The sequence below is a fragment of the Crinia signifera genome, chromosome 5 (genome assembly GCF_055691185.1).
Source record: "Crinia signifera chromosome 5, ASM5569118v1, whole genome shotgun sequence".
Lineage (NCBI taxonomy): Eukaryota > Metazoa > Chordata > Amphibia > Anura > Myobatrachidae > Crinia > Crinia signifera.
Genome location: NC_139221.1, coordinates 156,554,520 through 156,582,088, shown reverse-complemented (window position 1 = coordinate 156,582,088; position 27,569 = coordinate 156,554,520). Strand labels below are relative to the sequence as shown.

The 27,569-nt window shown below is 40.6% G+C and overlaps 2 protein-coding genes across 12 annotated transcripts in view; one reads left to right on the top strand and one right to left on the bottom strand.

Annotated features, from left to right (window-relative positions):
- The window catches only part of TRIP13 (thyroid hormone receptor interactor 13), a 60,513-nt gene extending 59,262 nt beyond the window's left edge, over positions 1 to 1,251 (bottom strand). The window contains exon 1 of one of the 2 annotated variants that reach the window (XM_083188155.1): positions 821 to 1,251. The gene's annotated coding sequence lies outside the window, so the exon portion shown is untranslated. Of the gene's footprint in view, positions 1 to 767 lie in introns of both variants that reach the window. The other variant, XM_083188154.1, reaches the window with a different exon arrangement.
- BRD9 (bromodomain containing 9) lies at positions 1,220 to 27,569 on the top strand. 10 transcript variants are annotated; one of them, XM_083188144.1, is made up of 17 exons: positions 1,220 to 1,413; positions 4,934 to 5,157; positions 7,820 to 7,952; positions 8,028 to 8,088; positions 9,815 to 9,959; positions 10,337 to 10,447; positions 11,968 to 12,143; positions 14,438 to 14,458; positions 15,643 to 15,775; positions 15,879 to 15,951; positions 17,172 to 17,267; positions 17,847 to 17,979; positions 19,622 to 19,733; positions 20,639 to 20,677; positions 22,320 to 22,422; positions 24,146 to 24,313; positions 27,263 to 27,569. In XM_083188144.1, exons 1-17 carry the CDS (start codon positions 1,362 to 1,364, stop codon positions 27,352 to 27,354), a joined length of 1,872 nt encoding a protein of 623 aa, XP_083044270.1. In that variant the 5' UTR covers positions 1,220 to 1,361; the 3' UTR covers positions 27,355 to 27,569. The 10 variants fall into 10 exon arrangements, with proteins under 10 accessions (XP_083044270.1, XP_083044268.1, XP_083044279.1 ...); XM_083188142.1 differs by having other exon boundaries at positions 1,220 to 1,446; XM_083188153.1 differs by having other exon boundaries at positions 1,221 to 1,413; positions 8,031 to 8,088; positions 12,028 to 12,143.

The window sequence follows — 27,569 nt, the reverse complement described above, 5'->3', positions numbered from 1 at the left end:
GCTAAGCTGCTCTTATGGTGTGTGTGTGTGTGTGTGCACACCGAGATTCCTTTGCAATGCAATCTTTGCTAACTCATGTACTATTTACACACAATTCACGCTACCTGCATTAGATTTCTACTAGTCATTGCTGCCCTGTCTATCTGGGTTTCAATTTGTGCTGTCCCGGGAGCGCAAGGTAAAAAGCCTGTGCATCTGCATGCAATTTTGATTATAGAGTCAAAATCTCATGCTGGATTGTACAGTGAGTACACAACATTAAATCTGTCAAATTAATGTGTATGCTAAGCATGTAAAGAAGCTACACATAAGAAATAACTACTTTAACAATAAAAGAAGCAGCGCTACAAGTTTTGGGACCTAATCCAAGCAAGACAGCGTGTGAGCTTCTTCCCACAGCCAAATATACACTGGCTACTATAATACAAGGCTAAAGTTGGCTTCTTATTCGGACAGCTTCTTATACAAAATGATGAAATCTGGGACCAATGCCCACTTTAGTGCCCTATTTCTGCCTAAATCCTTGTTGGTCAAAATAAATTGCTAGTGGGCCATATGTATGTGACTCCCCCGTGTTGATTTCTGCAGTCAAATTTGTGGTCCAAGATTCATTAACCCTTGTAAAAGTGATTGTCCTGAATAAGAGGCTGGAGCTCGAATAAGAAGTTAATAAAAAGCTGGCCGAATAAGAAGCCAACTTCAGCTTCGTTACTATAATAATGATACTATTGGGAATATAAACAGGGACTGGTGACAAGGACACTCACCAGTCCCCACCGTCCTAGCCAGTCAGTGGCACAGCCTGGCCGAGAACACACACCTGTACCCGGTTACTCTGGTTGGCGAAGCTGCTGCTGAATAGTCAAATATCCCGCGCGCCCTGTCTCCCAGTCAGTCAGACAGACGCCCCCTCCCAGCCACTAGAGGGGGCGGAGACCAATCATAACACACCAACTGATCAGAAAAGTGTCTTCGTATCCCGTCAGTTACTAATCGCCTCATCCATTTTTCCGAAGACCAAGATCTACTGATAGGCCGCTACTTTCGATAATGTATCGATGAAGAACAATATGTATAATTGAGGCAGAACTATTAAATTGCGATGTCATCGGTATCTGTCAGTGTAAAGTCGTAGTATAGTTTCTATTGTAAATCGTCACTGCAACGTTTATCCAGAACACCGCCGCACTCTCGCGATAGCAGGAAATGGGCGGCTTCTGCCGCCATCTTGTGAGCGATTATTGTTGTCGTCACAATCAGGCTGCGGGAATAGTTCTGACTTGATTATCCTTCCGCATTCCGGAATTGTTTTTGTGTATCTAAATCTGAGTAGCTGCAGCAGCAGCCAGGTGCGACCGGCCATGGGGAAGAAGCATAAGAAGCACCGGTCTGAGTGGCGGTCCTACGACGCCGGTGAGCTCGGCTCTCCCGGAGACCAATCCCAGTGTGTGTACCGATAGAGGCTTCTTGGCGATGTGCTGTAGTTCTATTCTCTGGGGGTGGCGTATACTGCTGTTATGTTACTTAATATGTTTCCAGTCAGGCAGGACAGCAATCTCATTGTTCGGGGTCAATCCAATTAGGGGCAAATTGGGTCCTGGATACACAGTGGAGCTAAGGGCATTGGTTCCGAAATCAGAGCGAATGTCTTTGAGACCAGATTCTGTGTTCACATAGGAACAAGATTATAAGGATGGGTCGATCAGGTCCTGTCTTTTGTTAAACAAGGTTGTAAATGATATTGCTAGACTTGTGCAGCACATCAAATCTAGAATCTGTCACTAGCGACTGCAAGATCGTACACTCACATATAAAGGGGCATACACACAGGGCCATATTCACCTAATTTCTAAGCGATCTTATAAGAAATGGAGCACTGATCGCTCCATGTGTATAGCTAGTTCATCACCATCACTCACAGGTAATGAATATTTGCACTATCTATCCTGCTAGATCGCCTAATAAACAATAGCTAAAGGGGCATACACATGCAGAGATTTGTGCTAAGCGATTTTGCTAAGTAACTTTACTTAATCAAAAAAAGGCTGTGTAGGGGTTCAGAATGAGAGATTGCGATCATTCTGTACACGGAGATTTGCAGTCACTTGCTAAGCAATTTGACTAGATTGTGACTGCATGCACTGACTTAGTTAGCAGGAGATAATTAATCTCTCAGGGCATACACACGGAGAGATCTGTGCTTACTTTCGAAACAATCTAGTCAGATTGCTTAGAAAATAGCACAAAATCGCTCTGTGTGTATGCCCCTTAAGCCCCGCGCTGTACCGATTGTCCAGCATACATTGCGGATGTACCACAAAATGTGCTGAGAGATTGTGCTTAAGCACATTGATCAGCCTCCCTGCACCTGTCGCCCTGTGTGTGCAACCGAGGGATGTAGGTGATCTGACTTTGGCAAAATAGCAAATTGACCTGACACTGCTCCAATGTTTACCCAGCATAAGGATGGTTACACATCAAAAGGACTTGTAATCGAATCAATGGTCAGGGCAATTTCCCTTTGCCCCACACCATGTCAGGATTCCGGTACACACTAAGAAGATATAATGAACGAGGGAATGGTCACTGTTCCATCCTATAGGAGTGCAATTGAGTGTACACATCAGAAGATATGCACGGTTTGTTGTTCTGATACTGCAAATCATGCTGATAGATATCCAGCCTAAAGCGGGGCACACACTAACAATGCAGTCTACATATCCACAGGTGCTCTGGAAAACGTGAACTGTTGCTCTTGGACCAAGTTTGCCTACCCTTGCTAGACTATACTGGATCATGGTTGACATCACGACAGACAAAACGCTGTTGGTCGGCCCTACACCCTAAACCAGTGGTTCTCAACCTCGGTCCTCAAGGTCCCCCAACATTGCATGTTTTCCAGGCCACCCAGCAGGTGCACTCATTATTCACTGACACATTTTAAAAGAGCCACAGGTGGAGATAATATTCACTTGCAATTCTGTGTGGAGACCTTGAAAATGTGAGCTGTTAGGGCTATTTCACAGGCTCCGGCTCCTGCCGGGCGGCAAAATCCTGCACGGCGAAAAGCCATGCCGCACACTGTAGTTCATAATGGACACAAATGTGGCCATTCACACGGGACGGCCCGGCCGCCCAGTTGCAGCCGGATCCCACCACTGGAAGGGATGGCTGCCGGGCTGTGGCCATCCCCACCACCCACCATTGTAAACTACTGTGTGCGGCACGGCTTCCTGGCCGTGTGGGATTTTGCAGTCCGGCAGGAACCGGAGCATGTGAAATAGCCCTTAGGCCGGTTTCACACACTCCGGCTCCTGCTGGACGGCGAAAACCCGCACGGCCAGGGAGCCGTGCCGCACACAGTAGATTATCATGGAGGGGATGGCCACAGCCCGGCAGCCGTCCCTTCCAGTGGCGGGGTCCGGCTGCAACCGTGCGGCCGGGCCGTGGCCGTCCCGTGTGAATGGACACAATAGTGTCCATTCACATCTAATGTGTGCGGCACAGCTCCCTAGCCGTGCGGGATTTCACCGTCCGGCAGGAGCCGGAGTGTGTGAAACCGGCCTTAGGGGTCCTTGAGGACCGAGTTTGAGAACCACTGCCCTAAACAACATATTGCACAGTATATTGTTTAGTGGCCACATTCAGGAGCATGCTGTTGTTAACGATATTTTCTGATCTGCCTGCACAAGCAGGTGAAGCGGTAGGGAAATATAGGGTAGAAATGTCAGGAGACAGTGCAGAATCTGGTGTGCCCCTCCCAATAATTAGCAATTGTAGGGGTTTATATACTTTGCCCAATAAAGACATGTAGTTTTACGGGGAAAATTCTCTGGAAACTTCATTAATGGGTAATATGACGGTGGTGTAATAGAATAAAAATCTCTCCTACTTGGATTGACCCCGTTTATTGTTGTTCTGTAGTTATTTGTCTTTTTCTTCATTAACAATGACTTACTAAAATATAAATATCTAAAATATTTAAAAGTGCAATTTATTCCTTAATAAAGAAAAACATTTGAAACAATGTATTTATTTAAATTTTGAATTCTGTTCCTTTACTGTACATTATATGAATATAATATGTTAGAGAGTGACCATATAAAAGCTGTAGGATAATGTATATATACAGACTTTAGAAGATATGAGTTGCCCTTATATTAACAAGTTGAGTCTCCCATATCCAACATTTCAAAATACAGAAGCTTTTGAGCAAAACACTTTTTTGATGTACACAAACTTTTGGGGAATATCCTTTTACCCCTGATAAAATATCGCTATTTTCCAAGTGTTAAGCAGATGATTTTTAAAGTGGTACCCAATTAGATTGCATGATTAAAAACCACAGGGATTTTGCATTGCATGCGCTGGTTTTTCAAAGCTAAACGCATATCCCGGAGCAGGGCAAAACCTGCGATCAGCGGACTCTGTTGATAGGATACCGCCCTTTGTTTCATGCACAAAATTATTAAGAATATTGTATGAAATTAACTTTAGGCTATATGTATAAGGTGTACGTGAAACAAATGCATTCTGTTATTAGACGTGGTTCTTATTCCCAAGATATCTTATAATATGCAAATATTCCAAAATATGGAAAAATCTGATATTCAAAATACTATATATATATAATACCATACTTGATATGGGAGCCTCAACCTGTATTTGCATAATGAATTCTGATTACATGACCTTAGAATTACTGTATTCTAAGGGATGATTCAAGAACTCCATAGTCATATATTACAGGCTAAATATATAGTAATGTCACATAATATATATCATTGTTTTGACAGAATAATAGAATTACTTCTTAAGGAATATAGTCATTTTAGTCTTTAAATTCTATTTTATGTATCTGTCCATGTAGTTTGGTTTAATACATTTCGAAATCGACTGTATTGACTAGATTACATTTTTTTCCTGTGTTTAGACTATGTGGATAAGCCATTGGAAAAAACTTTGAAACTGGTTCTTAAAGTTGGGGGAAGTGAAGTTACCGAACTCTCTGGATCTGGACATGATTCTAGTTACTATGATGATCGTTCAGATCATGAGCAACGTGAACGACACAAGGAAAAAAAAAAGAAAAAGAAGAAAAAGTCAGAGAAAGAGAAAGATAAGCATCTGGATGATGATGAAAGGAGACGGAGAAAGGTATGATACTGGCTGTCAGGTATATGTTGTTCATGTCCTGACAAAGACTGTTTGTTTTTGGCATCTCTCCCTTAAGGTGCGTACACACAGGGGCGATTATTGCTAATATCGCTGGAAATATGGTTGCTGAGCGACCATATTGCCAGTGATGGGAGTGTGCACCGGCGATAAATCGCCGGGTGCGTGCTCCAGTTTTTTCCCCCGTAGTAGTCGCAGGAACTTGGTCCTTCGAACAGCTGATTACCACTGCCAGGCTCCCCCGGCAGTTTCTTTTTCATCAGCGACCATCTCTGGTCGCTGATGCAAACGGGATACTGAGCGTTATATCGTCGACCGATATAACGCTGCCGTGTGTATGCACCTTTACCGTTTGCATGTAAATACTAACAGGTAGGACCCTCCTCCCTCAGTCCCACCTACTTAACCTTAATTAAGCTTATTAAGGCCTTGTCAGATATGGGGCATATGGAAAGTGCCATTCCCTTAATGTAGATACTGTGTAGTTCAATTACTGAGATAAGTTTTATTGAAGATGGGGTGTTGCTATGGGCAACCAATCAGATTATATCTATTATGTTTGAGAAGGTATTAAATAAATAAGTAAATTCTGATTGGTTGCTATGGGCAACATCCCATCTTCAATAGAACTCCCATCTTATACCCCATTCTTGCTGATATGCAAATTCCCGGGTCTAGCGTTCTGACTCGGTAATTTGCCTTTTAACACAGATTATTTTTTCAGTGTGAACGGGTCAAACCGTGTCGAAATTTCCAGGTCTCCAACCCAGTTTTTTACCCGGTTTGTGACCCGGGTATGCAGATACGGGTTGATCCATTCACACTGCAAAAAAACCATGTTAAAAGGCAAATTACCAGATAGAACTGCTTTACCCGGGAATTTGCCTTAGCAGTGAGAATGGGGGTCGGCCGCAGTGCCCAGCATTAAAATGCCATGTAAAAACTGGGTATTTCACACGAGCTGTGAACACAGCTTTAGTATATAAACTCCTATAACTGATTTTAATCTAAATATATTATCTATGACTGTATATATGACTCCTCAGAGCAGGGCCCTCTTCTCTTCTCATTTCACTCACAGCTCTCTCATACTCAAACACTCAGTGACCATCTTTGTCCACATACTCCTCTCCATCTTTGGCCACAAGCCCCTAGTAGTACATTGATCAAGTCCTCACTACTTACATTTAAGCTGTAATGTGTATTGAACTGTGGTGCTCTTTACCTGTACTCTATTTTTGTTATTTATTTACTGTAATATTACGTTTTTTCTCCCTGTACTGTTCCTCACTTGTTGCTCTGCAAAAAAAAACACGTGGTGCAGATGCACACTCCATATTATTAACCAAATCAATCAATGATAGAGGTTCTTGGTATATTCATTGGCCAAGAAATATTTGCCCACCAACCAGTGTCACGGTGACCTCATTTTTGGTGGGTCCCTAATACTAATTTTGAATCTGAGGCGCGGATCCCCAAAAATGCCAGTCACCCCAGGGCAGCACACAAGTGAAAAACTAAGCTATAAAAGTGTGTTAATAAGAAAGAAGCAGGAGCTAGAGGTTAAAAAGTGTAGTGCTAGAAAGTATAATGTTAGTGAAAATAAATAGTGCTAAATAAATGTTAGGGTTTGCCACCCCGAAAGCAACTTGGTTACACCAACCCAAGGGGAGCCGCGCCCCAAATCCATCTCCAAGACTAGCAATTAGTGTAAATTTCTAAAATAGTAAAAAAAGAGAGACAATTTAAAATGGTTGACTATTATGGAGTACAATGGGCAATAACAATGTGCTACACTTTAAAATTTGACCACCCCCAACAGCCATAGAATGTTGAATTAAATGTTGTTTTTTTGTTTATAATTAATGTTTCTTTGTTTTTACTCACTCAAATATTTAATAAGTATGTAATTGTCTATGTAAGGAATCAATTGAGCAACAAAAAACCCTAATTGCACATATTCAGCACATGACAACATGGGGGACACTCTTTGTTTATGATGCACATTTGCATATATTCAACACATGAAAACATGGGGACACTTTTGTTTAGAATGCATATTTGCAGTGTATTGATGGGGAAACTGGTGATAATTGTTGTGGTCAGTGTATTGGTGATCATTGCCTCTAAAGTAAAGAAGCGATCAAATGTATGTATTGGTGGAAGCACAATACATACTTTTGACCGCTTGTACCAGGGTTGGGTGTTCTGTAGCTGCTCTAGGGTCGTGTTCCTCTCCTCTGAAACCACAATGCTGTGCCACAGAAGGTGGGGTGGGAGTGTCTGGGAAAATGGCAGTCAAATAACTCGGGTCGTACCATCCATCTAACGACCCACTCACGACTGATCATATGTGCAGCACATAAGATCAAAGGATCGACATCAGTACCCTCGGGACCGTGCATTGTGCCTACACACCTCCTGAAAACCACAATTCATTGCACGACCCATCAAAATCATGCGTTCGGGCCTGAAATCATTGTGATGTATGGCCAGCTTAACACTTTGATATATTTTTAATGTCAGAAACCTTGCATGTTTAGTCCTTTTTTGTTTTATTCACCCCCAAATCTTTAAGCTCACTGCACCGTACTACTGCTCCATTATTATGCGGCTTTGTAGAATTAATGTTTATGCTTTTTAGGAGGAGAAAAAGCGAAAGAGAGAAAAAGAACAATGTGATTCAGATGGCGAAACAGAGTATTTTGAGCCTGGAATAAAGGTTGAAGTAGAAACCCCAACAGACCGCCCTGTCCGAGCTTGTAGAACGCACCCAGGTGAAATCTAGATCTGATTGTGTTGCTTTGTTTGTATAATAAGTGATGCAGAATTGACCATGTTCTGTCTTGTAGCAGAAAATGAGAGCACACCGATACAACAGCTTTTAGAGTATTTCCTTCGCCAGCTTCAAAGGTAAAGAATTATGTTTAATGATAGTTTGAAGTAACTTCCATTTTTAGACTAAAAAAAAATATCAATATCTTACGCAATTAATTTCAAAATGGTTAAAATCAACCTATTTAAGATGTCCATAGTGAAATCCCTTGTCTAACACACATAGTAAGTTTGGACTTCAGCTACTAAATAAGAAGTTTTAGAAAAAATTCTTGTGAATAACTAAAAATGCGCGGAGATAAAAAGCAGCTGGCAGATAGAACCCCAGAAGGGCAGGTTTCCCAGTCCCTCTACCATTAGACAGTCACCACAAAACAAAAGTAGGAGATCTACTTAGCTAGCGCTGAGTGTGCAGTATAAATTTCTTAATCAAATCAAAATCTCCGATAGTTGACCCCAAAATAGAGAAAATGGGGAATACTAGTAAAGTACAGTATGGTTTATTACATAAACATAAAAAAAAAAACAATTAAAACATGTTAAAGCATAATAAAGTATGGTACTTATGTATTATCTGGGCTCCCATGTTAAATGCACCCCATTTTTTCATACCCCTACTATCCAACTACGCATGGAGTTGATTTTATATAGTGTGGCGAGCGCAGCGCGCCACCGTGCCCGAAGCGTGGCGAGCGGACGCGGTCTCATAAGAAAAACGGGAGCCCAGATATTACATAAGTACCTAAAGTACACATCTAGAAAAACATGTAAAACATCCACACAGCTGTGATATCTGGCAGACAATTACTGAATTTTGTGTGAACTATGAAGGTAACAGTTCAGAAAGCGTGTGGTGAAGTGATACCAGCCCTACTTTTGATTTGTTTGCTTGCATACAAGTACTACAAGATGGACCAAATTCTTGTTTCTTATCAATAAAGGTTTATAGGTCTGATTCAAGGATGTACGCAAACAAGATGGTTGTGTACATTAGTGTTCATTCTAGCACCCGCCATCTTTAAAAACCCATGCAGTTCCAGTTTCTTGCCTGGGATATCGCTTTCTGCTGTGGTGTTTCTAGCACAGGTCCGGTTTGCATATTAGTGCTGATATGCAGACCACGCTGTGCTAGAAGCACTACAGCAGACACCGACACCACAGGCAGGGAAGAGGAACTGCATGGGTTTTCAAAGATGGCAGGTGCTAGAATTAACACTATACATCTCATACGCTGAGTGGTTTGCACAAGACCCAATCTGCACATTTACAGAACAGGACATGTGTGATTGCACCTTTAGCAGAAACCGTATTGCCAGGCTGCTGGTGTTTAGGGCATGGGCGCACAAATAGTGTTCCCCATTTTCTGGGTGTGCCACTACTAGTGTATAGATTTCCTGAGCAGTTCCGGAAGTCATTATGAGTAAGTTTTGGCTTACCAATGCTGCCAACGTACTGTAGGTGATCGCAATAGATGATCGTCTTGGGATACAGCACTTCAGTTGCATCGCAGATGCTGATAAAGAGGTGTCCTTTTTCCCTGCAGTTTCCTCCTGCTGCATTAGCATTTTTAAACATTGCTTGGTGTGGGAGTATAGTGTGTTCTGCGTACATCTCTGAATCAGGCCCTATGACATTTACTATCTGTGTTTTACTTCCACCACATGCACCCGGTTTAAGCTGCTCATTTCAAACCCAACAACTTCAGGTTTGTGGTGCATCAAGAACATAGGCACATATGTTAAAGTTCCCAAATATCGAAAATATGCTGAATATGGTAAATGTTAAACATTATTTTCAATTTTAGGAAAGATCCCCATGGATTTTTTGCTTTTCCAGTGACTGATCAGATTGCCCCTGGATATTTTATGATAATAAAGCATCCAATGGACTTTAGCACAATGAAAGATAAAATAGAATCAAACGAGTACAAATCCATCACAGAATTTAAGGTATGTGAAATTTTATCGATCTCTATGGGGGCTATTAAAATGTTTTTTGAGCGCTCCTATTTGTAAATTGCCATATATTTGCACTTGTCATGCCATCAGCCCTGGTTTTAGCTGCACAAAATGGTTAAGGATGGGTTCCCCATTTTGCAATCACTCGGCTGAACTGGTAAATGCTAATAACCAGTGGAGTTCTGTGTCAACACCTTGACCCCATCAGCTGTCTGTAAGCCCTGTACACACACACACACTGCTCGCTACCTTAGGAGGCTGCAAGCTTTGTCTCCTGCTGCTAATGGCTGCCCAAATGGATCAATCACTCAATTGCTCCATTGGGCTTTATCAGGATCATAACTGACACTTTTTTATATGTTTGACAGGGAGATTTTAAACTCATGTGTGACAATGCAATGACGTACAACCGACCTGAGACTGTGTATTATAAACTGGCAAAGAAGCTCCTACACACAGGATTCAAGATGATGAGTAAAGTAAGAACTTTCTTGAGTAAATACTTGTGTATGCATGTTTGTCATTTTTATGTTACTCATCCTTGTAGTTTTCTGATAAATATTATTGATATGAAAGAAATAGGAAAATATAGTATACTGATAGAAAATGCGATATCAATATCTTATGGGGTGGGGTAGGAAATCCTGGCAGTCAGGAACCTGACAATCCAAAGACCAACAGTAGAATCCCAGTATTTAAGTATTTTTACCCTACCTCTACCCCTAACTTTAGTTGTCAATGTGATAACCATGTACTTACGATGTAACTTTAGATCCAGTTGCCCATTAAGCTGGACAAACAGCACGTGATTATCTCAGATTTAATGCCACTCAAATGAGGCAGGTCATACAATCCATCTTATGATCGATTTGCCTATGAAAAATACAACACCTTCCGATGTAAGATCATAGGATCCATCTTGCGTCCCGCAGGCCTGCACATTGGAACGTAATTGTCATGTGAGCCATTGAAATTGTGCAATCAGCCTTGAAATCACTGTAGTGTATGGCCAGTTTAACTGTTCCAGCCACTCTGCCTAGTGGTCAGCACCTACCCCGCTGGAATCCATAGTGATTATGACCATTGGGAGCCCGCTGTTGGCCTTCTGACTGTAGTGATTTTTAACATATCCTATCTTATGTAGTTAATTACTTAGCAAGTGTGTACATGGCTGCTTAGAATGTGTTGAATTTCTTGAATGGTCTGCGTTTTTAGTTGCATTAAAAGAAAAAATGTTCTAACGTTGCTTTGTGAACAATGAGGGATGTTGGGCAGTTGGATTCATCAATTTTTATTGTCTAATAAGTTTGTTATTTTCAATGGAGTAACTTGGTTGTTATCGATGAGCGGGGGCTCTGTTTATTGCAGATAATTTACTACACCCCTCTATGGGGTATGAGGTAACCTAAGCGATGTGTTAACAGGCTGTCCATGGCATTACAGCATCATGGCCATCGCTTTAAATTTCTGTCTATGTTACTGGAAACCAGTTGTTTATCTCAGGCGAACTGACTTTCTTGAGCTCCCTTCTGGGAGTTTCTGAAAGAGGATACGCTGTTGATTAGTGTCAGGTTTGACATGCTCATGCCCCATTTTATCCCATCCATTTCACTAGGAAGTGGGCGGGTTGCAGGAATCTGACCTGCTCTTCTCTGATAGGATTCCCCAACTTTTGGGGGACTCCTGGATGTCCCAGAAGTGTAGCTAAGTGTGGTTTACCTTCCTACAGGACATTTTTGTTTTGCACGTGCTGTATAATTTACTTGTGCTTTTGAATATCTTTCATTTGTTTTCTTTTTTTTATTTGTTTGGGAGCTGTAAATTGGCCTGACAGACATTTTGGTGTCCATAATCATGACCAAATCATGCTGCATGAACATTCAAAGGTAGCATTATAGGATTGAGGTAACATTCCCATCCCATTCATTCATTCATCATAGCACCTTTTGCTATGAAGGGAAATATAAAGTTCCTGCCGCTCTGTCCTTTTTAATTCTAGGAACGGCTTTTAGCTTTGAAGCGCAGTATGTCGTTTATGCAGGACATGGATTTTTCTCAGCAGGCTGCTATATTGGGGGATGAGGACACCACGGTTGAAGAACCTATTCCCGAAGTCACTATACCAGTTCCAGTAGAGATTACTAAGAAAAAAAAGCCAAGCAAGGAAGTGATTAGGTAAAATTACCCTGTGAGGCTTTGATGGTAGGGTTCAGAAAAGGTAACCGTTATGTAATGATGATGATGATGTACTGTGTAGATGTATGCATATAAGGCAGGACATCTATTTTGGTGTAAGGAACAGCACTGGCTAATTGGGGTGTGCTTGGGAACAGCAATTAGTTTTGCTTTATCAATAAAAGCCTTATTTAATATTCTTTAACCTATCTAGCCATCATTCTTAGACAGGCCTGGCCACCCTTTGGCTCCCCAGCTAGTTTTAAACTACAATACATATCCCAACATGTCCTGCCACAGTTTAGCATTTGCTGGGACTTGTAGTATCACAACAACTGGAGAGCCACAGGTTGGCTCGGCATGTTCTAAGAGAGCCATGCAACACCCAATTGCCCTCGCAGCTACAAATAGTGGCCTGTAACAGCTTAAGGTGACTTAGATCATATGTAGGACTTGTCTAGCTCAAACTGGCCTTGCCAATGCCCAGGCATCAATATAGTCTACATGATAGTCGGCTATGAGCTCATACCTATACGATTAGACATTGTTACAGCAAATGCTGTAGTAAAAGTTTTATATAGCACAGACATAATGAAATCCTTATAGTATACACACGCTCTTTCTCAAAAATATATTGAAAACATATTAACATCAGAGACTTCAAATTTAGTGACTAAGCTTATTCCTGTAGTAATCCAGAGTACATGAGCCTCTGTATAAGCACATTGATCCGGTCCATAGAACAGTATCCCTTCCAAAATACAGTTACATTGGGGAGAGAAGAATAAAAGTTGTCATAGTAGGTCCCAATATTTCTAAATCTTAAATGGATAAACTTACATAAGTAACATAATGAATGTAAGCATTTCTAAGGGCCTTAGTTAGACTTGAATGATAACCAGAAGCATACAAGTCCACTGTTGAAGAAGTGCGCGTGTGCAGAAAGGGTTCTGTGCCAATGAACTTATTTTCATTCCCTCTTACTTGCATATCTTTGATCTTATAACGGTTTGTATTTATTATTATTATGCATGGTTGGTTTGTTATACACTTCTGTTGTATACATGTGTTATATTCGTAGCGGTTTATGTACAATAATGAGTTAATACTTGTTCTTTAAAGGATCATCAAACCTATGATATCACTGGCCTTTTAAAAATGCTGTTAATAAAGCTCATAAATATATATTTGGCCACATGTAATTTCCTTGTTAGTGTCTGCCCCTTTTAAAAAAACCTCTGCGTTCGGCCGGCATCCCACATGGCCACCGAATTTGGAGGCTATTACATGTGGCCGATTTAGATTTTTCCATACCTTGACTGCAATTGCCAATGTTAGACATTCTGGGGGAGTTCTATTTCACATGGGATGTTGCTCTAGGCCACCAATCAGAATCTACTTCTTTTTTATTTAGCTTCTTCTAAAAGATAATATAGTATCTGATTGGTTACCCATAGCAACATCCCATGTGATATAGAACTCCCATAAACTCCCTTAGTAAATTTCCCACTCTATGTGAATTTGCTGCATCACTAAATTCAATGTATTGCCTGTTGGCCATTATATTTTTTCAAATGATGATTTTAAAATGTTTGTATGTAATGAAGGCTAAAGGTGCCCACACACTGGGCCGATCTTGGCCGATTCCGACGAATCGGGCCAAATCGGCTCAGTTTGATGTCCCCTCAGGTCCGATGTGCGTTTTTTTTGCGAAGGCACACTTTTCTACAAAATACAATCAATGTTAAAACTTAAAATAAAAATATATCTAATGTAAATTAAATTCATAACATTAAATATGATTTGTGGTGTTTGATAATCAAGAGCTTAACCTCAATCGGACCAACAGTACAGGCACCACACTCCTTTTATTAATCACGCACAATTGACAGTGTACCCAATTTTGATACTGGACCAACAGCTATTTATACAACGTATTGGGTAAGAAACTCCTATCTCGAATAGCTACTAAGTACTGTCCAATGTAACGATTGCACATCAGAGTACATATTTACAAACACCGGTTGCAGAGCGAGCCACCTCCATGCATGTCCGGCGGCTGACTTCACAGGCAAGATGCAGCACTGTGAGACCCTGCATCGCAGGCGGAGCATCAGGGGGCCTGACTAAGCCAGTGTGTAACATTATCTAGGTGATCGGGGAATGCATAATCTAGCATCCAATCGTTATAAAATCATGGTTACATACTTTCTTCTTTTTAACTGTCTGCTTGAAAATATATTCTATATTTCTAAAAGGTGTAACTGATAATTGTTTTTGTGCATTGTTTCCAGGGTCATTGAAGATGATCAAAGGTATGTTGTATTTATTTTAAAAAACTAGTTTGCACAATATTAGTTAGATCAAGGGATTTTCTGCTCTTGCATTTGTTGCTGTAATTAACTATATAATATATCTAATAATGATATATCATTTTTTTTTTCACATTTCTGTTGTCATGCATTTGATTCCTGACCAGAGCCTTGAGCAGATTTTTGGTGTCTCCATGCTTAAGTGGGTTTCCCCCAGAATATACAATGTACTGTTCAGCAGAATAAAAAGCAAGCTGCAAAAATCACAGCACCCTAGAGTATCAGAATTTTTAACGGGCAAAAAGATTCTTATTGGGCAATGTGGGAAAAAGCTATAAAATTAATTGGATTTTGTTTAAGTGTCTTCCATAAGGTTGGTTATGTGGTAAGGAAAAGGATTTGCTTCTGTTTTTCCACATGTATTATGAATGGAAGCCGCCAGTATTGGTTTTAACTATTAGATGACCCATGCATTATTTGAATTGTTCATGGACCATCAATCCAAGGCGACCCTACAAGGGTACACAGTTTGGGAACCACTGGTTTAAGGGATGAATGATTCCTTAAACAATTTACTGCCTGGTCATGGTTTCGATCTGTAAGGGCTGTTTCACATGTTCAGGGTGACACCGGGTGGTGAAACCCCGTACGGCCAGGAAGCCATGCCGTGCACAGAAGTTTACAATGGTCAGGATGGCCACAGCACGGCAGCTGTCCTTTCCAGTGGTGACATCTGGCTGCAACCCGGCGGACTGAATGGACACAACCCTGTCCATTGTTAACTTCTGTGCACGGCACGGTGTCTTGGCCATGCGGGGTTTCACCGCCCGGTGTCAGCTGGAGCGTGTGAAACCGCCCTACGGCAATTGACAGGTTTTTACTTTCCTAACATTTCTTTTTATTTACAAGTTTGTGTTCAATTAATTTATAATATGATTTCCATTAACAGTCAATCCCGGGGGAGGGTCTAGAGGTGGGAGCTGCAGCACAATTCAAAATTAAAATAGGGGGGAGGCACAACTGCCTCCAAATGCCATTTTTAACTGATTCACTAACAGTGGGTGTGGCTCCCTTATTTGAATTTTGGACTGTGCTGCAGGCCCCCCCCCCTGGAGCCGCCACTGGAATCCCTTTATTTAGATTAGCATATATGCTTATGTATTTTATTTTTATTTTTTTTCTCCAAGTTGTATATTTGAGCCAGAAGGCAATGCATGCAGTTTAACAGACAGCACTGCAGAGGAACATGTATTGGCTCTGGTAGAGCATGCTGCGGATGAAGCAAGGGATAAGGTCAACAGATATTTGCCGAATTGCAAGGTATCTTACATATAGTGAATTGAATTATGTGGTTCCGATATTATTAGGTAAAATAATGTCGTTTTCATAAGGGGTATGTTTTTTTTATTTATTTATTTTTTAGATTGGTTACCTGAAAAAGAATGTAGATGGAACTCTAATTTATACTGTGGTCAATGCTGATCCAGATACTGAGGGTAAGTAGTGATATTTTTATTTTACTTTTTTTTTTTAGAAAACATTTTTTGCTTCCTCCCAATCTGTCTCCAAGATTTTGCTTGTGCTACTCCCTACCACCGGAACTCTCTTGCTCTCCATATCTGGCTCTCCGCCTACCTACACAATATCAGAGGGGCGCTCAAAGTTAAGGTTCTTGGCAAAGCCTTCCAGCTTTTATCCTAACACAATTCTTCATACTCCTCCTTGTAAGCTTTCACAAACCGGGTCCTCTTTCCTCTTGTACTTTTTCATCCCCTCATTTACACCATCAAGTCTTCACTTGCAATAATGGCCCTAAACCATGAGTTTGGCCATCCCACTTTCTTTTTGGGCTTTATGACCGCTGACACAGCAGTGTTTATAAACCATGCACATGTCCTGCAATACTCCACGCTGGAAGTCTTATTTTTCTTCTTTTTAAATCCTTTTTCTGATTATGTACTTTGTAAGTTGTTGCCGACCCTTTGTGACACCATACATAGGTAGCATAATAATAATCTGATGCAAAGTCTGACACTGGTTTGTTTTGGCTATTGTTTTTATAGCCTATTATTCTCTGTTTGTAGCTATTTAATTTAGAGACTAGAAGAGCTGTACGTTACATAAGTGTTAAAGCTGGCCATACACTGCAGACTAGCTGATAGGGGAGGAGCCAGCTGCCCCATATTTAGAGAGCCCCTCCCCCAGGTTTAACAATTCTTCAATCCACCAATATGTGCTAATTAATTACTGACATTTTATAGAGATTTGCACATAATTAAAAGTTCAGTTTACTAGCAAAGTTTTGCAAATTGACTGATTGTTACCATGCTCAAGCAAGCTACAGCCTCAATTGGTCAGTGATAACCAAAATGCTGGGCAATCTGATTCATAGATCACTTTTTGGTCAGAATCAGCTGTTGGTGAATCCCATACATTTGATTATATATATATATATATATATATATATATATATATATATATATATATATATATATATATATATATATATATATATATTTTTTTTTTTTTACACCATCACATGTAAAATGCAGAATTGCCTCAATTGATTGCTGTTCTATTGGCCCCTTTAGATTATCAATGTATGCACCATTTGAATATAAGCTTTAAAATGTACCAAAATAGCAATGACACATTTATAGACACACTGGCCTGTGTACACATTTGTTTTGTTTATTTATTTATTTTACTTCTGTAGAGGAAGAAACGCACCCAGTAGATTTAGGTTCTCTATCAAGTAAATTGTTACCAAGCTTTACTACGTTGGGCTTCAAAGATGATCGCAGACACAAAGGTAAGTATCAAGTAAAACTGGAAGAGGATATACTGCATATTTAGATAGTATTCTTGTTAGTTGGCGTTCCATTTTGCTAACATAGGTATTTGTGTCTCTGCTAAGATAAAGGAGCAGAAGTTAATAATTTCTGCAGCACTATGATCATACTGTATAAGGGTGATTAAGTGGCTCCTCTGTTGAACCTAAGGCGTTGTAAGTGCAAAAGCAAGATGTCTAAAAGAGGGAGGCGTTGCTTATATTGCTGACATTATAGCCAGAACACTACTGCTTTGGTCTTCAGACTGTTTAGCATACAGCTGTTCGTGCTTAGAAGCTTTAGGAATTAATAACATTTGCTAGATCTGCTCTCCCCCTTTTTCCTTAGACCCTGTACAAAATGAAAATACCATCGCTGGTTAAGGGGGGCTGTTACTTCCATAGATGTTCCAGGTCACCTACTGCAGAAATTAGCTGATACAGAGTAGTGAGGTTTTGCCCCTGATTAATTTTGGGATGAATGGCTGTATTGATGTAACATTGGAGGTTTTCATGTTCAGTAAACAGAACTTACAACTATATTTTATTTATTTCCTGTAGTCACCTTTCTTAATAGTGCAAGCACAGCGCTGTCATTACAAAATAATACACTCTTCCCAGACCTTAAATCAGATGAAATGGAGTTGATGTACGCAGGCTATGGCGATGACACAGGAATACAATGTGCATTAAGGTAAATACACCATTACTTATAACTTGCTTTTTTTTTAAGCTAACGTAGCTAAGTGGATTTAATCAGTCACAACTTAGTGAACACCTTTATTTATGTGAACAACTACGGTATTTAGCTTATAGGCCCTATATGATTTATTTTTCCATCTCTTTCTAGTCCTGCTCCGGGACATATAAAACTACATTATTTCTGTGCAGAAAAGGTAAATGTAGTGCAGAACCAATATATAGGTAGTAGTCTAAACATGCAGTTCTTGTAGAAGATAAAGCTCCACACAAGTTTAATACATAAACCGCTCCACGCAGCAAAACAATCAATGATACAGCACTGATAGTAAATGAGTCCACCCAATTTCACAGGCAGCCATGCTGCAACCTAATCACTTAAAAGTCCACACGGCACTGGAAATTTCCCACAAGAGACTTGTTAAACCCACCTAGGGCAGGTGCTGCATTCCACAAGGTACTTTGACCAAGTCTAATGGTGTGTCCACACTGTGCGATTTGCACTATCAATTTTGACTATATCGTTAAAATCGCATAGACATAGTGCAAAAGGACTGTGCTATGCAGCACTCGATTCAGATTTGATCCTGATGTGTGGCCCGGCGGTATCTGAATCGGATGTAGAAATAGACTGTGCAGCACAATCTCTTCTATCCCCTACTATCCTGGAAAGAGGGCCATGCTGCACTTGCTACCTCCCACATCTGTACTTTTCCTGTGTACCCCCCATGCTCGCGCATGCTCTAATAGGTCTGTTCGAGTCCAGTGAGGAACAAAGGGAAGCAAATAGAAGGAACAATGGTATGGAAATTGTTACATCCCGAGTGTCCTCTGTGGAGATGGGATTTTACCAAAGAAATATTACCTTTACCTGATGGTTGATTCCTGTGTGACCATATTAGGATAAAAGATTGGTACAGGCATAGCAGTGATAACTTGCAAATACCGAACATTTGACCTCATACACAGAATGGCATTCTCTTAAGCACTAGGTACCAGATTATAATACACCTATATTTACCTGAGTAATATTACAGATGGGATATCCAGTGTAATGCAGTAGTTTGAGTCCTGTGAATGAACATACCACAAGGAATAGGGACACCAGTAAGAGGGGCAGGGGAACAGAAGGTCTGAAAACTACTTGAATCACTACAGAGAAGAAAACACCACAAATAACATTTTACCCCACACCTCTATATCCTCACAAAAAGTTTGACTGAGGTTTTTTCAAACGTATCCTCTATGTCTAGTGTCCGTGAGTCTCTGAAACACTGCCATCTGCTGGCATAGAGGGAAACTACATCTCTTTCTCACACATGCACAAACAGAAGGTAGCCGACTAGCTTTCAAAGCTTTTGTTTCAAGCAGGTTTACTAGTACCTAATGAGTTTGTATTGTTCTTCCATTTATATAATATCCATATTCATACAATTTGAATGTTTTTTTATTTTTTTGTTCAGATTTTATGTATTTTATCACCGACAAATGCAACTATAAGCTTTTCCCCATGTTGGAAAGTTGAAGATGAACTACGAAGGCAGTTTTATGTCTGGATATAAGCATACCATGCAGATTGTGTGATTTATACTGGACTTTTTGGATCTCTACTCACAATTTGTAAATTCTTCTTTCAGCTTGCAAGAGTTTGTTAAAGACTGTGGAGGTTACGCAAATAAAATGGTGAATGACATGCTGGATCAGATAACAGAAGGAGATCATTCCAAAATTATTTATAATCTAAAACAGGTGCATTTTCTTATTCAGCTATACATATTAACCCATACATGTATGTTGGTTACATTTAATTTAGGTAGCTGCTGTGTAATAAGTTCAATTCTAAATAAATAACGTGATTCATTTGTAGGTGGGGGTGAATGAAGTATTTTTTTAGACAACCCTCCTTTAAAAAGGACAGCTGAAATCTTGTTAATAAATCACATTAACAAAGTTGTTGATGTTGAACTGCCTACAGTTCTTTACTAAAGCTCTATTACATACTGTAGATATGGGGAATATTGATTGCTGATACCTTTGGTGAAAAGCTAAGTACACCCTGTCCAATTATTGGGCAGCATTCACTATATTGCTAGGGGCAGAGAAGACTGTAGGTTTTAGAGTAATGGGATGGTGATAATTTCTGTGCACTTTCAGTTGCTTGATCATACACAAATATATTTTACCAACAATACGTCCGAACCTGAATGTATGTTGAATATATATATATATATATATATATATTCTTAACTTTTGAAGCATCTCCATGAGCATGTTCTAAATTATATGAGATGGATGGCGCTCCTGTGATGGACTGTGCCAATCGTTAGCACCTTGTATTGAGGACAAAAAAATATTATCAGACCAATTCTATGATGTGTATATCTAGCAATTGTTTTTGAGGCGGATTGTACCAAGTTTTCATAAGCATTGTATTCAGCAGTGTTTTCTTTTCAAACTCCCTTCACCAATAAAGCAGAGTTTTGTGTTCCATGAACAGGTTGTCTCTTATCATCTACAAAATAAATGGTTATCCTTGTATTGTATTGTATTTCTAGAAGGTGCACTCAGCCAATTAATCTCCTTCACACTAGTTACATTTTGATACTTTTAGTTAACATAACTTGGCCATGTAATCGTGTATTTTTATATTTTAGAGACGCAACATTCCAATGAGACCACATGAAGAGCTGAAAGTAAGTACTTATGTGCATTTTCTACTATGATATAAAAAATGTTTGTTAAAGTTTATGATGATTTAGTCAATCTACAATTTTACATTTAATAGGCTCTAAATAGGAAGGCTTGTGTTTACATGACATCATTCTAAGACAGCGCAAAGCCGAGGTTTCAGTGCTCAAAGTGGAACTTTAGAAGTAGGAGTATAACATTTGAACAGAGTTGGCGATGGTATGACCTTACTTTTGGGTTAATTTTAAGACTAGGTAGTATAATATGAGACATATTCTATAATATAAGGATGTCCATGGTGTCCCTCTTCCCCAAATCCTCTCATATTTGTTGTTTACATGTGCCTATATATCACCCGTATTTGTTCACTTCTTCCTTATGTGCTTAATGTGTCCCTTATATCCTTTATTTGCTTCCCTTGTCTATCTTTCATCCCATGTACTCCTAAATCCAACCCAGGTATCCACTATCTCACTCATGCTTTCGTTTGCCTCTACTTACCTGCTGCACCTCTTACCCCTTTCTTCCCTCCCTCCCTCCCTCCTTCCTTCCCTGTTACATGTTAACCCCTGGCATCAAGCATGAAACCCATAGCAACGAGCATGTAGGTAAGCGGAACTTTATGTGGCATATTGTGTAATGAGGGGCATGTGTGTGGCATATTGTGTAATGAGCATTACGATGTTTGGTATAAATGTGTAATAAACATTACGCCATGTGTTATATGTAATGGGCATTATGGCGTGTGTAGTTTTTTGGTGCGTGCCTCTTAGTATACCTGGCTCCTACGTTTTCATCCTGGCTCCTACATTTAAAAAAAAAAAGTCGATCCCTGGCCTAAGTGCAATGTAACTTGCCATTCAGGCCCAGCTTGTGACTTTCAGGGAGATGTAAGCAGTGGAGTCTCCGTGATGCAGATTGTCATCCGGCTGGTAGGGGTTCACTAGCTTCCGATACACCAGCTGATGGGCAGAGACTCACTGCAGGTTGTCTGAGGAAGATTGTGCTCTCAGTAAGACACCACCCTCTTGGGTGTGTGAGTCTGAGACTGCCAGAACCAGCAGCGTGAATGATCTGATTTCAGGCTCCAGCTGTGTGGGGTTGTCAAGTTCAGTGACCACAGAAGGAAGCAGGACAGGTAGTGGCTGTGTCACACAATGCACAAGGTTTGGCCCTGACTGAGACTTTGGGAATAGATCAGGGGGAAGAGCAGACGGCTTTCAAAGCCAAAGCAAGGAGCTAAGTTGCCAGGTGGCTTCCCATCTCTTGCACAGGCTCTTTTTCCTGCTGCCATAAGGGAAAGCAGGTGATGTCTAACAGATACTCAGGAATGATGTGCTAGAAGTGCACAGGCTTTGGTTCTTGCTAGGACTTGGAGATGGGCACCAGGCTGTGTGAGAAGCAGCTGGAGAGAAGGGACCTGCTTCAGGGGCAGTGCAATATCTTTGAGTCTTTTGAATTCTTAAATAGCCCTCTCTATACCAAACACATTCAGTCTTTCAAAATTAGATCTCATTATGCAGTTTTTCCTTATTTAAGTCTCGATGGTGACAGCATTATTCCCAACCAGTACAGCTGACACGACTGTATAAATGCTCAGATTTTTCTGAAGGCTATTAGCAATTCTTTTTATCTTTCACTCTTTAGCTTGGAGAATCTTTAGGTGACGGCACGAACTCCGTCCTTGATTTTATGTCCATGAAATCTTACTCTGATGTGTCTCTTGAAATGTCTATGCTAAATCCGTTAGGTATGTATAAATGGTGCTCTTTGATTACCCTTTATTTTTTTAATCTCAAATGTATATATACATGAGTAAAGTCCGGCACTACATCCACTTAGAAGGTGTTGTTACCTGCCCAGGTGCTCACCCTAGGAAAAAAAACAATTGTATAGCAGTGAAGGAAGGGGCAGGACACTTGTTGTCCTGATGACTGGTTATGGGTTGAAACGGCGTAGACCACAGTAAATGTAATCTTGCATAAGATCCCTGAACGACGCCTCTATATCTATTTATATAGGATAATGTGCCGGGGTGCAGCATTCAAAAGATAGAGTAGTGGGGTCAGTGGCACTTACGTGGACTTGCACAACGGTGACTCAGAACACACACAAAGTGTAACCAACGTTTTGGGGTTTAATCCGTTATCAGGGCAAGAACACAGACATAATTAAACACTCTTACCTAAGTATCCCATCACCGGTACTCGAATCCGCCCATCGCTCATCCATCATCACTTCCTGTTTGGCGCACCACGTGATGGAATGGTCATCAACTACTACATCAGGGAGTTCCACACAGGCGGCAGTAACTGTTGCCTAGTTACCGTTGCCTGTGTGGGAATCCCGGATTTAGTAGTCGATGACTATTCCATCACGTGGTGTGCCAACCAGGAAGTGCTGAGTGACAACTTTTTTCACACCTCCCCTAGGCCAGATATTTGTTACAGAGAAAATCTGAAACATATAAAATTAAATAAACTGTATTTGTATGTCATCCTTAGGTTTATTTATGTGGTGAGGGACAGGATTCATTTCTGTTTGCCCACATATTTTATTATTGGAAGCTACAAGCTCTAGTTTTGCCTATTACATTGACCATAAATAATTTGAATTGGTCTTGAGCCATCAACCGAAGGCACCCCCCTGTAAATGCACTGAGGAATCCCGTGGTGCCTGGCACACAGTTTGGCAATCACTGAGCTACACCGTTCCTGTAAAGTGGGACCTATAGAGGCCATCTGGGTTCTAAACTATACAGGCCTTAACCAAGACCAAGGCATTTATTTATTAATAGTTATTTATATAGTGCACACACATTCTGCAGCTTTACACAGAATATAAACATTCACATCAGTCCCTGCCCCGGTGGAGCTTACAATCTATATACACACACACACACACACACACACACACACACACACACACACACACACACACACACACACACACACACACACACACACACACACACACACACACACACACACACACACTAATTCTAGTAACCTACCAGTATATTTTTGGATCTTGGGAATGGAAAAGATGACCATTCTCTGAATCCACTCCTCAACTTCCAATGAACAAAGATTATTTTCCCACATTTTCCCAAGACTCCCTCCCTAATATTACAGCTCTCTGTAAGCAGATAGGCGTAAATCATAGTGCCTAGTTTCTTCTTTCCTGCAACCTCAACGAGTATTAGGGTTATCAACAATTATGGACCCCAGAGAAGAAAATTAAGTGTATAGAGCATGTCACAATTGTTACCCCAAACTTTCCCCTTAGTTACCCAATGGGTTTTAGTTTGATTACATACTTCAACACTTTTTGTTCTGTTTTTCTTACATTCTCCTGACATATTTAAATTTTGCTTTAGTAATTACAAGTTACGTTGTTTCACATCCTGTATGTTAGGAATTCAGTGTTTTTAATGTTAAAGTAACAAGTATTCCTTTTGTCTAAATCATCAGCAAAAGTGAAAAAGGAGGTTGACCATGATGACAGCCATCTTAACTTGGATGATGCAGCTAAACTCTTGCATGACTTCCATGAAGTACACAATGACAGAGTGGGATCTAGGCCATCTTCCAACATAAGTTCTTTATCCAACAACTCTGAAAGAGATCATCATCATCTCGGTTAGCTTTTAATGTCATTTTAATTTGTTGTGTATTTTGATATCTGTTCTTTCAATGTGACTGTTTGAAAGGTACTTGTGTACAATCACGGCTCCCACGATGTCCATCGCACAGTAAAAAATCGCATGCGATTTTTAACAGAAATGCATCCAAATGCATTGAAATTAGTATCAAACATGTTCAATGGCCCCCAAATGTCATTTTTCAGGCTGTACCACCCCCACTATCAACGCGAACCCGAAGTGTGGCGAGCGGCAGCGGTACGCGTCCTACGACCTTTTCATACCCCCACTATCCATGTCGGCGTGGAGTTGAGAATAGAAAGTGTGGCGAGCCCGAAGCGTGGCAAGCGGACACGGATACCTTCACAGGTATACGCGTCCCCTCGCGGGCTTCACAGGGGTCCGCGTCCCCTCGCAGGGCTCGCTGCGCTGTGCTCGCCACACTTTCTATTCTCAACTCCACGCTGACGTGGATAGTGGGGGTATGAAAAGGTCGTAGGACACATACCGCGCCCCTGGCGGGCTCGCTGCGCTCGCCACGCTTCGGGTTCGCGTTGATAGTGGGGGTGGTACAGCCTGAAAAATGACATTTGGGGGCCATTTAACATGTTTGATACTAATTTCAATGCATTTGGATGCATTTCTGTTAAAAATCGCATGCGATTTGATCGCATGCGATTTTTAAAAAATGCTTAAAAACGGCAAAAATCCCATCGCATGCCACTACATATGGCATGCGATGGGAGCCGTGAAAGTACACAAGTACTGTTTGAAATAGTATGTTCAGATATTTCTTTGTATTGCCGAAATGTATAGCTACATTTTTTCAGTTATTTCATTTTGCCTACCCTAAGCGTAAGACACCTTAGCAGAGTGTAGTAATGAAGTTTTTTTGTTCTTTATTACAGTAATATCTACCCTATGATAAATTATAACATATATAAATACTTGTAACTCCCCTCTCATGTCTTCACAAATGGGACACCTCCTGTGCCCCTTCAACCATTCAGCGATGGGTTCAGTTATGTGGGGAAATGAACAAGAAAAGAGGGTACATAGTGTAATCCAGTTTAATACAATATCCATTTAAATCTTTTACATGAGTTTCATGTAGTATTAGAATTGGACCTCCGCTGACTGGAGAAGAGTTGTCTTCTCCTGTGAGTTATGTTTTCTGCTTCATTGAGCAGATGGACATTGCTGTGTCAAGCGAGAAACATCTGGGAACAAACATCCTGCAACCATTGCTAGAAGAACACAAGCTTGTGGTGGCTAAGTTATGGTGTGGGGAATGCACTACATCAGCGCCTTATTGATTCTCTCACAGCTTGACTAGCTGCTGCCCATGCTGCACACGGAGGTTACTCCGACTATTAGCTGGTCATAATAATATGACTCGACTATGTACAGATGGTGCCGCTCTCGTTGTTTCCGTCAGACTGTCATCCGCAGGTTTCTGGCAGATGGTGATCTGGTGGATGGGGACAGGACATGGAACCGCAAGTATGGGGGCGGAGCGATGGGAGTCGCTCTGATGAGAGTGTCTCCATCTGTATATTTATTAATTTGTGGCATTCCCACCTTTTAACTAGGTCATTATCACACCTTGCCCTGCAATAACATCCTAGATCAGTGTTTCCAAAACTTTCTTAAATCTTGGTACCCTCTAGAGCTGGTGTAGCCAACCCTAGTCCTCGAGAGCTACCAACAGTGCATGTTTTGTAGGTCTCCTCACAGAATCACAAGTGAGCTAATTAGCTCCATCTGTGTATCTTTTAAAATGTGTCAACAGCTAGGTTGTCTGGAAAATGTGAACTGTTGGTAGCTCTCGAGGGCTAGGGTTGGCTACCACTGCTCTAGAGCATTGGTTCACATCTTCGGCCCTCAAGTACCCCCTACAGTTCATGTTTTCCAGGCCTCCACACAGAATCGCAAGTGAAATAATTAGCTCCACCTGTGGATATTTTAAAATGTAATGGGGAGTAATAAGTAATCCTGTGCACCTGCTGGGTGACTTGAAAAATATGAACTGGGCTACTGGAAGAGTGAGGTTGGTTCGAGTATCTGCATTTTTTTCACAGCCCCCTAGGATATGGGTTCTTTGGGAAAAAAAATATTAACTTAAGTAAATTGCCTACCTCTCATCCTTAGGGTCCGGTATGTGGTGCTGTACATTTTTCAGATTGTACAGGTTTAATGGTGATATGGTCACTAGGTCTACAAGCATTAACCCAAAACCACTAGGTCGACATGACTAAAGGTTGACTTGGGGATCGGTCGACATGGGGAAGGTCAACAGTCAAAAGGTGTACATGTGGTTTTTCACTTTTTATTTTTTGCGTGCTGACAGGCGTTATTTCATGCCCTACCATCCACTCGGGCGTGGTAGGAGAATAAAATAGTGTGCCCGAAGCATTGCGAGGGGACATGGTGCACTTTTTTTAGAGTCCATGTCGACATTTGGGTGAAAATAAGTGAAAACCCCAATTGTCAACCTTCCCCATGTCGACCTAATGCTTGTGTCAATCTATGGACCCTGTCGAATTAGGATTTTTTGTTACTTTTCTTCTGTAATAATTTAAGTATAGTATATGTTTTTTATATAAATTATTGATAGCATTATTTTGTTGAAGAGCATATGTCAAGCATATGTACGGGCAACATTTTCTGAAAATGACTTCTAGGTAAAACTATTGGTTATTGCAACAAAACATAGCATCTGACAAATTTTCAGAAAAAAATATATTTTCAAAATGTATTCACTTTTGTTCTATACTTGGTAAATCTTGATGTTTGCACTAAGGAATTTGTGCTTTGCATACGTGTTCTAGTGAATTCTTTCAATTGTTAGAGTTCTGCTGCTATTTCTGCAGGTGCTCTATTTACATTTTTCTTTTTTCTGCTTCCCCTCCCCCTTTCTCCATAAATTCCTCAATCCCAATTACAGGTAGCCCTTCTCGCCTCAGTGTTGGAGAACAGCAAGAGCTTCCAGATCCTTATGAGTTCCTCCAGTCACCAGAACCTGACAACCCAAATTAAAAATGCTGTTTATAGAGTTTCTTTTTTATATTTACTGTGTTTTATTTATAGTCTGTACATAATGTTTCTCACCGATGAAATTCATTTAAGTAAAAAACAAAAACCTATTTTTTTTTTCTTAGCTAAACAATATATCAGATAGTTTGCAGAACAATATAATCGTTCCTCCATTTGCCAGAACCTAACAACCCAAATAAAAAATGCTGTTTATAGAA

Excerpts from the sequence above, each read along its gene's own strand:
- BRD9 (XM_083188142.1), top strand. The coding sequence starts at position 1,362 with ATGGGGAAGAAGCATAAGAAGCACCGGTCTGAGTGGCGGTCCTACGAC. Across the intron at positions 14,459-15,642 it reads GTCATTGAAGATGATCAAAG|TTGTATATTTGAGCCAGAAG; the intron begins GTATGTTGTATT and ends TTTTTCTCCAAG. Across the intron at positions 22,423-24,145 it reads GTCTATGCTAAATCCGTTAG|CAAAAGTGAAAAAGGAGGTT; the intron begins GTATGTATAAAT and ends CTAAATCATCAG.